The sequence below is a fragment of the Astatotilapia calliptera genome, chromosome 10 (genome assembly GCF_900246225.1).
Source record: "Astatotilapia calliptera chromosome 10, fAstCal1.2, whole genome shotgun sequence".
NCBI classification, from domain to species: domain Eukaryota; kingdom Metazoa; phylum Chordata; class Actinopteri; order Cichliformes; family Cichlidae; genus Astatotilapia; species Astatotilapia calliptera.
The window spans coordinates 13488448-13502101 of record NC_039311.1 but is presented as its reverse complement, the minus strand read 5'-3'; the positions used below and the strand labels follow the sequence as shown (position 1 = coordinate 13502101).

Below are 13654 nucleotides of genomic sequence, written 5' to 3'. Positions count from 1 at the left end.
GCGTGGTGGTTTTTAATTAAGCGCATTGTGATTGCCAGGACTTAAAAATGCGTCACCTCCAAAAATCCCCTGTTGCCAAATGCTGAATTCAGAATTCATGCTCGCCCAGATTGAGCGTGATGTTACTCCACTCGGGTTTCCAATGAGAACACCATTAGCACTTAAGTTAGCTGCAGGCTCAGTGACAAAGCTCTCTCTCCTTGGCAGGAACAGAAACTCATTCACAGTGCCTGAGTGGTCTTGCTGTTTAGTTATGCTTGGCTTGAGGCAATAGCTATCTTCTTACAATTTTCAGGCGGTGATCATTATCATCCAGTTTTAGACAAACGTAATTGCACCAGTTAAATCCAGCAGCACATATGCTCCCGCTGTGACGCAAAGCCACTGCAAGAGCATTGTTCTGCTTCGTGAGTACATGTGCGGGCTGAGTAAAATGGCTTCAGCTTATATCAGAAATCATAAAGAAACAATATGTGTGGGTCATGGAAAAGTAAAACAGTGGCAAAATGGCACAGCGGAGATCAACACAGAACTTTCATATATTGTAATTTCACCGAGGCAACTTTCCACAGGGGAAAAAACATGAAGTACGATTCAATATTTTTTCCCATATAACTTGATAATATGTGAAGAACAGCTACTGGTGCTCCCTGAAGGTACTTTATCATAGCAAAAACAAAAAAATCATAACAGGTGATGCTGCTATATTGATATTGTTTAAATGGTCTTAAGAGGTTTAGAAAATGCTCCCTTTGGGATCAGGAAAAGGCCAGATTGAACGGAATAGTTTGACATTTTTGCGATATTTGAGTTTGATCGGATTAATGTGTAATTCTGTCATGTATACATGATGCTCCAGTTCTGAAAGAGAGTCATGTTCGGTGGGTTATGAAATCCCGAACATGCAACATGCAGGTCTGACCAACCATGAATCCTGCTTTTATGGTTAAGTCAAGCTAAGTGGATGCTGCCTGCAGCAAGAGATTTACTCATAATCAAATTTAACAACATCATTTGTTGTATTTTGTTTTAGTGTATATTACCTATAAGTAAAAACATTATAGGTAAGCACATACATGAAAGTTTCATCAATTTTCTCATTCAGCTCTTTTTTTATTAAGCAAATTGGTTCACATACAGGAACTTGGATGACTGCCAGTTTGCAGTATTTTTTAAATGTGGAAAAAGCGTGCTATTTTAACTATTTCTCTCACGGTAGGAACTCCCTCGGCCCCTCGCGGCATAATCCGTAAGGTCAACTTCACCACAGTCACTCTGGATTGGAATGAGCCGCTGGACAGCGGCGGCAGAAACGACCTGAGCTACGCCGTCAGGTGCTCTCTGTGCAGGTCACCAAAGGAAGCGTGCCTCCCCTGCGGAGATGGCGTCAGTTACCGGCCTGCGAAGGACGGCCTGCTGGGTCACAGGGTAGAGGTGTGGGGCCTGCTGCCACACACAACGTATACGTTCACTATTCAGGCACTTAACGGGGTGTCTCAGCTCAGCGAGAAGGAGCCTGCCAGCGAAAGTGTCAACATCACTACAAGCCATGACGGTAAGAGCTGCAGGAGGATGGGTGGAAAGGTATAAATAGTCCGAATTTCACTGTATTTATAATTCTGCTGCCATCTGTGCAGTGCCGCCACTGGTGTCTGTGATTCGGAAGAGCGACTCCACAGAGAGCAGTCTGACTCTACACTGGTCGGCCCCGACTCAGCCACACTACACCATCCTGCAGTATGAGCTGCGCTACTGTGAGAAGGTAAGAGCTCCCTGATGACATCCCCAAACTTTCCCTTCAGATAGATGATCTATTTTTTTTTTTTAACAGGCTCATGAGAAGAAAGCACTCTCAGTGCAGATGTAGTTAAAGGGTCACGGCACGCGGCTTAGACCATGTGGATCTGTGAAGAAGCTCTCTAAATTGTGCAGTATACACTTTAACAATTAAGATATTAGTAACATATTTGTAATGTTTTTTTTTATTATTATCTGATGTAATTGAAGTTAGTGTTCAGTTCAGGACAGTTTGACTAATTAACTAGCTTGACATCATCATCTGTTCTTCTTTCACTATTGCCTTGGACTCATTCTTTTTTTGCTTTTAGAAGGAGCAGCGTAGCGAAGATCAGTGCCACTCCATACAGAGTAACAGAAACCAGGCTGTACTGACAGACCTCCGCCGGGCTAGTCAGTATGAAGTGCAGGTCCGGGCGCGTACCCAGGCCGGCTACGGCAGTTTTAGTCCACCAACCATTTTCCGCACGCTGCCCGATGGTAAGAAGAGGTCTTGTTTTCTCTTGAAGAGGAGCCACACACACATTACTCTTTTTTCTTATTTAAAAAAGTAATTTCCAGTGGGGGTGTGACAGTCATTTATCCCTGCATAATCAATCTCTGCACAGTTTCTTTTATGAATTTATCATCTGCATCTTTGTTGACTCTCTTTAATAACCTAAATTCCTGCCCCCCCCCCCCCCCTTTCTTTACTACCTATGTAAACCTCCTGTCATGGCTTCTGTCGTTGTGTTGCTCTAACTCTCTCACTTTCTGTCTGCTATTTTCTCGTCTCTCTCTTTTGTTTGCCGTCTCTCCCAGGACGTGACTCTGGCTCCGAGTTCTTGGTACCTGGCATCTTTATCGCTGTCGGGATGCTGCTGCTTGTCACTTTCGTCTTTGTGGCCGCCTACTGCATACGGTGAGAACGGGAGGAAGGGAAATAGGCACAGGAAAACAAGATAGATTTGCAAGTGAAAGAAGCTCGCGGAATAACAGGAAATGGAGCGAAAAGGATAGAAATCAAAAACCAATAACAAACGTGACCCCAATTTTACAGTTTTGCACTGCTTTGTTCTTTTGTTTATACAAATCATATCTTATCAACGGTGGTTTTGCACTCTGTTACCCACACCTTTTCTTTTTTTTTCTTCCCCCTCTGTGAAGCAGTTCAGACACAAAGCAAGGCTCATGATTTCTTTTGCTTACACAGCTAAAAGCTATCCTGCTCATTAGAACATTTTCCTTAGGCTTCATTGTTTGAGTAAATAATGTCGGATGGCATCACGGGGAAAAAGAGAGGGAGAAGGTGCGTGCATTTGTGTGTGAGAAGGATGACGATAGAGGTAGAGGGCAGGGAAAGACAGGATGCAGGCGTCCCAACCCTGTTTCCACAGGACAGAACAATAGCTGTGACCTTGTGACACACACACACACACACACACACACAAACCAGTGAGTGAGGCCCAGATCTGCCACTAACTGAGGGTGGTGCATTATTGCTATTTTAGGCTTCTGAGGTGGAAGAGAGAAATGGAGGAAGGCAGCGATCCAGTAGCTACAGGGTTGTTACTGTACTGTAGGGATGAGTTTGCTCCAGCAGAATTATAATGGAGCCGCTTGCGTCAAAGAGCAGAACCATATGGGTTGTCTCAGGTATTCAGCACCACCACAAGTCACTGTGTATTGCGTGTTTACAGCACGGACAAAACTGTCCACAACAAGGCGGTGTTGGCTTCTCAAACCATAACAGTTATGATGTATTTTTAAGAGTGCATGTGGCTGAAGTGACCTCTGACCCGTGATAGCTCTGTTATGTGCTGTGCTGTTCTTATTGCATCTGAACAGTTGGTTGATGTGCATTACATTGGGTTGATAAAGCATTAGGAACACTTGTCCAAAAAAAAGTGAAATAAAACATCAATTCCTCAGATAAGTGCGCTGCAATCCTAATCTTGTTTCATTTATACTGATCTCTTTGTACCTGCAGCCGGCACAGCCGAATAAAGGATCCGGAGCTGAGTGACAAAAACAGCCAGTACCTCATTGGCCAAGGTAACACATCAAGGACATGCACGCTGAACCACAGCTCTGATTTACAATTCATTCACGTCGGGGAAATCATTTTTAATGTGACCGGTCTCTCTGTCGCTCATGGTTCTGTAACATTCCTGCTCCCACGCTTCTGTTTGTCTCCCCTCTCAAAGGGGTCAAGGTTTATATCGACCCTTTCACCTACGAAGACCCTAATGAGGCAGTGAGAGAATTTGCCAAGGAAATCGATGTTTCCTTTGTCAAGATTGAGGAGGTCATTGGTGCTGGTAAGCCCATCAGTATGCTTTTCCTGTGATTAATAAATCTGTAAACTTTGCCCTGGTCCATTCTTTCTGAGGACTTGCAGACTGCACAGGTTGCGTTTTGTTGTGATGTGTTGTTTTTATTTTTAGCATATTGTTCTCTCTCAAAATAACCTTATTAAAAAATACCTAATTACTAAATTAAATAGATTCAGTGACATTTAAAACCATTGCCCTGTTTCTTCTTTATCACTCAAAATTCAATTTGGCTGCAGAAAAAACACAATTAACTGATAAATATGTTCCCGATATTGGTGGCCCTCATTCAAACCAAAGGGCACTGCTAGCTGCGAGCAAGCGTTGCGTTTGTTAAATGTAACAGTTGTCTTCATAATGAGGTAAACTCATGCTGGGGAGGAAAAAACGGCCATAATAGTGTGTTTACGTGTCTGTGTGCTGCAGGCGAGTTTGGGGAGGTGTGTCGAGGACGGCTGAAGATACCAGGAAAAAAGGAAAACTACGTTGCAATTAAAACTCTAAAGGGTGGCTACACCGACAAACAGAGACGGGACTTCCTGTCTGAGGCGTCCATCATGGGACAGTTCCAGCACCCCAACATTATCCATCTGGAGGGAATCATTACAGCCAGCTGTCCAGTCATGATCCTGACAGAGTATATGGAGAACGGCGCTCTGGACTCTTTTCTACGGGTCAGTATGAGTCGGACAAACCAACGCCAAAGCACGCTTCTCTCAAAACACTGAAACACACCGTAGTGCCGCTCATTCTCAGACTGAACTGGTTCTGTCCTCTCCGTAGCTGAACGACAGCCAGTTCACACCCATCCAGCTGGTTGGTATGCTGCGTGGCATTGCTTCTGGCATGAAGTACCTGGCAGAGATGAGCTACGTCCACCGAGACCTGGCTGCCCGCAACATCCTGATCAACAGCAACCTGGTGTGCAAGGTGTCTGACTTTGGCTTGTCACGCTTCCTTCAGGAGAACTCCTCTGACCCGACCTACACCAGCTCTCTGGTGAGACAACAGCCATCCTCAGTTAATGCTTAAGGAGAAAAGCCTGTCATTCATTTCATACAAAGTAGTCTAGTAGGATGGAAACCATAGAAATGATCCCAATGTGTTAATTTTAATCTCTAGCACAGACATCAGGACACTGATTATCAACAATAGTGGTTATCAGTGTGATTTCTGCACTACAATTAGTTGTCAGTTAGATTTTTAAGATTTAAATAAATGCATAAATGAATAGCAGAGTTTTATTTATCCACATGCTTTTCATCTCTTGAAATATTATGTTGATCGTAAAACATTTTTAACTTTAACTTAGGATTTTACCTACCTTCAGTTTCCTCCCCAGCTCCCTGCTGGACCATGTTTACGTGAAGTTTCTGCATCACTCACTGTTTACCTTTCTGTGTAGGGAGGTAAGATCCCAATCCGCTGGACAGCACCGGAGGCAATAGCCTTCAGAAAGTTTACCTCAGCCTCAGATGTGTGGAGCTACGGCATCGTCATGTGGGAGGTCATGTCTTTTGGAGAAAGACCGTACTGGGACATGAGCAACCAGGATGTAAGTTGAAGCAAGAAAAGCCTTGCTGGGCTGTTTTTTAGATTTTTGGAAGGACTTTTCAGGTTTTGTTAGCCGAGTTTTTCCAGTCATTTCAAAACACTTGGAACTAGGTGATCAGTGAAGTGTTTAAATCTTGACTGTGACCATTAGACTCATGTTTAATGGTTGCTTCCGTCAGGTGATCAATGCCATAGAGCAGGACTACCGCCTGCCCCCGCCACCTGACTGCCCCACCCACCTGCACCAACTGATGTTGGACTGCTGGCAGAAGGACCGGTCGGCGCGCCCTCGCTTTGCGGAGCTCGTTAGCGCTTTGGACAAACTCATCCGCAATCCTGCGTCGCTGAAAATAGTGGCTCAAGAAGGAGCAGGGTGAGAGTGCTGATGTGTTTTTACAGTTGGATCAGTGAGGTTTTGGACCACCACGGTGGATTTTAAACCTAAACAAACAAAATGCGATTAAAGTGAAGCTTTTAATTCAAGATGTTTAACAAAAGTGTTGCATTAATTGTTCAGGAATTTCCTGTTTTTATGTAGTCCGCGAAAAATGTCACACAGCAAAAATCAAGCATGTCTTCACAATGTCTTATTCTTAGTGTCCATTTAAAGCCCTGACAGTGACAGGGCAGGCATTAGCCTCCTGCTGCCCAATCTTGTGCACCACCTCGGTGTCCTGCTGTGACCTGTCAGCCACTTGCTGTTCCCATTTCCCTGTCTCAACATTCTGCCTGTCGGCTAGTTATATACAGCTGAGGACACTCCACCTCTGACAAATCCCATTGTTTGTCCCTGTCAGTCACTCAGTTCGACTTGTCACCTGGAATGTTGCTGCAGGACATGTATAAGCTTCTCACTGAGGTTTTGGTGACGGTGAATGTAAGTTATTCCTTTGTTTCTGGATCCTGTCCCCTAGGCCGTCCTACCCCCTGCTGGACCAGCGCGCACCTTTAGCTCTCCCGCCGTGTGCTTCGGTGGGGGATTGGCTTAGGGCCATCAAGATGGAGCGTTACGAAGACAGTTTCCTTCAGGCTGGCTTCAACTCAGTGGACCAGCTGGCCCCAATCACCACACAGTTAGTTCATATTCCCATTTTTTTTCCTGCTCACTTATTTTATCCAAGTAAAAATTTGTTTAGGAAAATTTGTCTCTAATTAGTTTTTGTTTTGTTTGTTTTTTTTTAATTCTGTAGGGATCTGCTGCACATGGGTGTGACTTTGGCTGGGCATCAGAGGAAAATCCTTTCCAGCATCCAGACAATGACCTTTCAAAACAAGAGCACTGCAACTGTGACCTTCTAGCTGACCTGCCTCTTATTCTGGACATGACACCAGCACACAGGTGCTGCCAAGTACTGAGAGCACTCTGGATCCTCTTTCTGTGAGCCACTTTGAACACGGACTCGTAAAAGGGATTGGCGACTTTATTCGTGACCAGAAAAAATAGGGAGAAAAAACTATGGTGTGAACTGTTGTGGAGAGATTGGCAGGTCTCTGCCACACAGAGGGACCAGGTGATGAAGCTGTGCGGACTGACTGCTTCTTTATTTTTTTGTTCTTTTGTTTGTTTTTTGCAGTTTGTGCTTTTACATCCACCCAAGATTTGGACTCAGTACATGTGGTGAGCAAAGAGGAACAGCGGACCAGAGTTTACACAGTTCTGTATTGTCATGTCATTACAAAAAAACAAAACAAAAAAACCCAAACTGGTTTGTTGTCCCAAAATGTCACTTTGATCTTTCACCAAAGGAGACAAAAAAGACGAGAAGAAATGCCAAGATTTTTAGTTTTCGTATTGTTGTAATTATGAATGGGAACCGCTCTCGATGCCGACTACGTTACTTCAGAGACACCTTTCACATCAAAACGTGAACATTTTAATGTGAGATTTTACATTTTGTTGTTCTTTCTCCCCCATTTGATTTCAGTATTACCTCCTCTTTACTCAGGTGTGATGTGTAATGCAGACTTTGGAGAGCGCTGTACTTGCTCTAATCAGACTCCTGATCTTCCTCAAGTCTGGCTCTCACTTTGCCAGCTCAGCAACATGTGAGAAGAAAGGCACAGAGACATATCAGCACTTTTGTCATTTCAGAGTGAATCGTAATCTTCAGTAACTCCACGTGTTTCTCGTGGAGTGTGGTTGGTTATTTCTAACGCTGGTCTTTCTGCTGGCAGCTCAGTTTTATTATAGTCGAGCTGAACAAAGACCAAGTGGACTGAGAGACCACGAAAACTGTAGAATTGGTTTTCTTTATAGATAATAGCCAAGGACGCAGTCTGGCCTCAAACTTGTTTTTTCTTGATTATAACGGATACATTTTTAATTATCTTATTCTGTATTCTCCATTTTCCAGTGCCATTCATTTGTCTTTGTGAACTAAAATGCCATTTTTATAAAGCAGAAGCCTTTCACAAGTGATTCAGTTCTGTCTCATTTGAATGCACCTTAAAGGGTAACTGAGTAAAATGTGTCTGCTTTTGCTCTGAAGCGATGCAAAAAGAGGTTCCTAACAAAAAGCACGAAACACAATACATGACCTTAAATTAACACTCTAGCTTGTAGCCACTTTGGTTGGTTTCACCGGCAGTTTCGCTCTGCAAAACTAGTGATTCTCAGAGCTGTTGTCTTATTAGCAGGGCAGCACCTCTCACTTTGCCGGATGTAATGTCAGTAAAACATTTCTGCACTTGCACTAAAACGATTCCCTAAAATTTTGGAAGAGGAAACAAAGCACGGCTACCAACTGAGCCAGTCTGCTCAACGCAGTGTTTTTGCGTTTCTCAGAAAACTGCCTCTCGTACAAATATACAGTTAGCAGCTCGCTGTATCTGTTGCTTTCACTCATGACCTGCTCACAATACTTACTGTTTGCAAACGCAGAAGAGTTGAACTTCCAGCAGAAAGTGCCTGTGCTCCAGGAGCGTATCTTTGCATACTTTGTCCATATGAAGGCAAACAAATCTCTTGGCACATACAAGTTTGCACTTTTCAATCTTATCCAGGACCTGCCAGGATTTGCTGACTGATTGTTGTGCACTACCTACAGCTGGAGGCAAGGACATATGATGGAACAAAGCCTGGACTCTATGGATACATGGGTGCCTCCCCTGTAAGATATCCTCTGCCACCACAATGTAGCAACATTAACAAGTAGTCCAAAGGCTTTGCTCAGTTTGTCTTCAGTGGGTGTAAAATAAATGTCACATCACTCATATACCATCAAATACTCCGTTCACTAAATATTTGTAGAATATCTGTTTACAAGCAGTTTAAGTTACTTCCATGCTACTTTAGCTAACACACTGATGTCGCTAACATAGTATCTACAGCACTGAAAACTCTGGGTAAAGATTCCTTATCAGGCTAAACCCGGAAACGTTGGCTGATATCATTTGGAGTGTAATGCAGAATGATTTCATGCAGTCTGGTCTGTCTGTAACCATAAACGTCTGCGTTTTGCTTCAAAGGCGTGTCTTTACTGACAATATTCTGGCATTAAAAAGCATGAAAAGACCATTTTTACTTATTTAGATGATATTGTGGTGTCTGCTGAAAATTCTGGGTTAAAATGTTTTTTTCCTTTTCTCCAGTGCTACAAAATAAAATTGAACATGGGAAAGGATGCTAATAGGCAGTGGTCAGCTCACCGGATTGAGTGGGTAACCCATATGCTGAAAGGCTGATGGGGAGGTCAGGGTTTAGGCCTGCACTGAGGCCATTTACTTAATGTCTTCCCCCTGGTCTTTTTAAAAATCTGTCTCTTCACTGTCTTGGTAAAATAAAGGGTTAAAAAAAAGACCCAGAATGTGGAAACTGGATGCACAGCTAGCAGTAAGATCTGCAAATTGCTTTCTACTTTTCCCCCACAGCTCCGCAGAAACAGCTTGAAGTCATCAGTATCTTGTGAAATAAACATTTAACTGACTGGAGTTCAAAATGTTGAAATATTGCTCAAAGATGTTGCAAATGTTGAAGGATGAGACCAGAATTTTTGACATTTATGTGTATTTTACCCTAGATAGCAGTGCTTCAGGATACACCTGGGCTACTAAAACATACAGAAATGGCTCAGGTGCACTGAATCGCTTCTTCTAAACTTTTTAGGGTTGAGAGAGTTTTTAAAGTCCCAGAGTGCATAACAGTCATTTGAAATATGCAACGCAAACCTGAAATGTGATGCTGGTTATGACCTTACACTTACCCAGTGACAAACAGCAGACCAACACGTTCCTTTGTAGGCTTCATACTGAAGATCTCAATAATGGCAACTCTGAATAAGGGATAATGTTTATCCACCGTGTATATAGGTAAATATGAATATTTACCATCATTTCTCAGCTGTTTAACATGTCAGAAGGGCTTTGTAGATAGCCACGCTCATTTTTCACTGCAAGCGAAGCATGGAAACGGTTTAAATAAAAGGATGTCGTAGGAGGTCCATATCTGACCTGAAGTGATAACCCACATGGTTTACCTGTCTCCGGTCGTAAGGCAGGCTGTCCCAGTGACCCTGTTCGCTCCCGTCCCAGATTCAAAGAAAAAATGAGCACGCAACAAAGCAGCTACACTTTTGTCAAAAGGCGCACTGATGCTTCTGGATGTCTTTGAGCTTTTTTATTCCAGTGCTACTCAATGTGAACTAAATAAATGTTTCTTGGTTGTCTCGTTTTAATCTTTGGTTAAATAATGTGTTGCCTAAGATCATGTAAGTAAAATGTCTAATAGGATTTTTCTTTGTCTCCTTTGTGTCAGCCCTCCTCATCTATCCAGTTGGCCCGTTTTTAATAATGAGATGGAAACAAGAGAACGCAAGGACTTAAATGAGTCCCCAGCTTTGCTTTCTCGCAGCTTTTCCTCTTGCTTTCTGTTCCTCCAGAGAGCCTTTACCCCTGAGGGCTCAAAGCTTGTCCTCTTCTATGTTTCCTTTCCTGGTCCTCAGCCCTTTTAATCATGAAGAGATGTTCTTTTCTTCTCCTGTGCCTTGGGCTGAGAACAGCTTATGGCACAGCATAAGCTTAAACTCTCACACACACTTTTCTCCCCCTTCTTCTTCTTCTCCCATCTCCAAAGCTACAATAAACAAGCTAAGCTGCCAGGGCTTCCAAAAGCATTTAGGCTCATTGATTAATGTGCTTTGATTATCTCTGTGTTACTGACTCATTCCTCTTGTTCTATTGTTCTGGTGTGGACCACAAAGTATAGACCTGCGCAAGTACAGATTTTTTATTTTTATTTTTTTAAAGAAAAAGATGAGTAACTGTTGACTGTTGTTATGGTTTATTTTCAGCCCCACGGTGCATTTTGGTTTGCATGAATCCCAGTGTTGGGAGTGATTCAGTGCTTGAAAGAGAGAGATAAGCATTCATGTGGTTTCTACTTCTGTCAGTGCTTTGAGTGACCCCTGACCCTGCTGCATAGTACAAATCCAGCCTCAGCTTTGTCTGTGTATCTGAATGGCCATTCATTAGGGCTGCTGTCGGGCACTGAGTAGACCAGGCCGAGCAAGTTTTTAGCATTTGGTGGATTGTGTCATTCCCCTCGCATTCCTGCGTGCATTCGAGTGTGGAGAACGTGTGTGTGCGTGCATGGTCGCAGTGGGTGGGGGGCTACCCAGAGGGACAGGTACATGTGGATTTAAAGGAAAGGGGGAAGGGAGGTGATTTGAAATGGTTTCACCCTGTCTGGAGGAGTAAAACTCTCAGAAAATCTGAGAGTACACACATTAAATGTGTATTGGGAACGGTTTAGTCCAGCTAAGTGCACTCCCACAACACTGCAGGACTCAGAAAACTGATTTTTTAAAAATCTACGTCAAATTTAAAACAGTTGAGTCTGAAATGTTCTGGATTTGAGCTTCTGAAAAAAACACGTTATACCCATATTTGAATGATTATCCTATCTCACAGAAATCTCGGATAAATAAGTTTGCTTTGAGCAACCCCCCCCCCCCAAGTATCCCTCATGAAAGCCCCAGAGCTGCTTTATCATTCCACCCTTCAGTTTTTGGAAACCGCTGTCTAATTTCATTTTCCATTAGTCTTCTTTTTCGATCCGCAGCATTGGTTTGATTTTTCCACAACAGCACTTATCTGAAGATGGAAGTTTAGGCTGGAGATTGTCACTCCTATGCCGCTCTCCCTCCGCTTCAGCTGCCAGATTTCCTCCCCGAGATGACTCCCAGACAGTTTGCTCAAAATGGCCCAATATTTCTGAGCAAATCCACCGAGCAGCCAGCTAAGATTATTTTTCACCTGTGTACGCATTGTGATTTCGGAGGCACATTGCTCGGCAGAGCGCTTCCACTCTGTTTCGTATTAAATCTGATCACTGGAAAAGTTGTCACTCCTCGCTGCTCTACAGCATTTCTGTTGACTTTGCAGGAGATTGTGCCAGGCCGTTGCCGTAAATAAGAATTTGTTCTTTGCTGACCCACCTGATCAAATAAAAGTTGTTGGAATTTAATTATACTTTCATGCTGCAGTACAGTTTTATGTGGAATTAGTCTAGTATTTTTAATCATGTAGTTAATCCACTTAATCAATGTAAACTTTTAGACCACAATCCCCTGCTGTCTCCTCAGTACTGATGTAGAGGAGTATTCAAATATTGTTATATTAGCTACTGTCAGGCTGTTGCTTTCACAGTTAAATCGTTTGGGTTTATTTAAATGTATTTAAATGTACTGAATAACTAAGATGAACTAATAACTGAGATTATTTCCCACAATCATCTCTAGGGTTTACAGAGAATGGCTCTAAAAGACAAAAATATCCAGTGAGCAACAGTTCTCTGGGCAAAAATACCTTGTTGATACCAAAGGTCTGAGGAAAATGACCAGACCGCTTCAAGCTGAAAGGAAGGCAGCAATAACTCAAAGAACGACTCGTTACAGCCGAGGTATGCAGAAGAACATTTGGAATGTGCAACACACTGAACCCCGAAGCAGACGAGGTACCACGGCAGGAAACCACACTGTTAGTTATAAACAGACAACTAAGGGACAAGATTTAAAAAATGTATGTGTTTTAATTTCTGCTGCCATATTCAGATGATGGGATACATGCTGCCTTGTATCAGCAGTTCAGACTGGTGGTCTAATGGTGTGGAGGGGTAGTTTCTTGGCACACCTTGGGTCCCTCAGTGCCACAGCCTAACTGCGTGTTGTTAGTGGCCATGTCCACCCCTTCATGACCACAGGGTACCCATCCTCTGATGACTGCTTCCAGCAGGATAATGCTCCACATCACAAAACTGAAATCATCTCAAAGAGGTTTCTTGACCGTGACAGTGAGTTCGGTGTACTCGAATGGCCCAAACAACAGTAGGGGTGGGTGATGTACCCACAAAATTTTATCAAGATATTTCAAAAAACATTTGTAATAATGATGTTTGTGACAATATAGAAAAAATACTGAAGGAAATTTTTATGGATGCTTGCACCTTTCAGGCAGCAGCATTTGTACGTGTAAGTAAATAAAGGGCGTTTTTCCATCCATGTTTTCCAATGAGCCACTGTCTCTGATGACAGACTGAAGTGTGAATCCATTGAAATAAGGTGCAGCCAGCACAGCATACGATGGTACAAGTCACGCTTAAGTAAAAAGGTAGCCTAGGCAGCGTTTTCCCTGGAAATTTAACACTTTAGTTTAACAATAACTAGACAAACTTAAGCTTGTAACTTGTCAGGAGCTGCACCATACTGTCACAGATAATAACGCAGAAATATATTTTCTACCTGAAATGTGTTATCTTGGGTTGAGGTTTTTTTTTAACCAGCTGCATACAGCCCTGCTTTTCCACCATGTAACTCCATCAGTAATTTCCATCCACCGTTTGCTCTTCCTGTCGTATGGAGCGCAGCTTGTGATGCTTGGTCGAGCCATTTGATTACTTTTGGGTCACACATCACCAGCTGCTAGTATCTCATCCTTTGCAACCTGGTTGTACTCGACAGTGTTTTTGCCTCAAGCGGTGAAACGACTTTGTTGCT

General features: G+C 43.0%; 1 protein-coding gene across 1 annotated transcript in view; it reads left to right on the top strand.

Annotated features, from left to right (window-relative positions):
- The window catches only part of ephb4a (eph receptor B4a), a 41128-nt gene extending 31950 nt beyond the window's left edge, over window positions 1-9178 (top strand). The window contains exons 6-17 of the mRNA XM_026181539.1: window positions 1220-1555; window positions 1638-1762; window positions 2109-2277; window positions 2599-2698; window positions 3767-3831; window positions 3984-4097; window positions 4536-4783; window positions 4893-5108; window positions 5515-5664; window positions 5843-6036; window positions 6578-6736; window positions 6854-9178. Of these exons, the coding sequence (XP_026037324.1) occupies window positions 1220-1555; window positions 1638-1762; window positions 2109-2277; window positions 2599-2698; window positions 3767-3831; window positions 3984-4097; window positions 4536-4783; window positions 4893-5108; window positions 5515-5664; window positions 5843-6036; window positions 6578-6736; window positions 6854-6962 (1985 nt within the window). The 3' untranslated portion in view covers window positions 6963-9178. The remainder of the gene's footprint in view (window positions 1-1219; window positions 1556-1637; window positions 1763-2108; window positions 2278-2598; window positions 2699-3766; window positions 3832-3983; window positions 4098-4535; window positions 4784-4892; window positions 5109-5514; window positions 5665-5842; window positions 6037-6577; window positions 6737-6853) is intronic.
- The last annotated feature ends 4476 nt before the right edge of the window (window positions 9179-13654 follow it).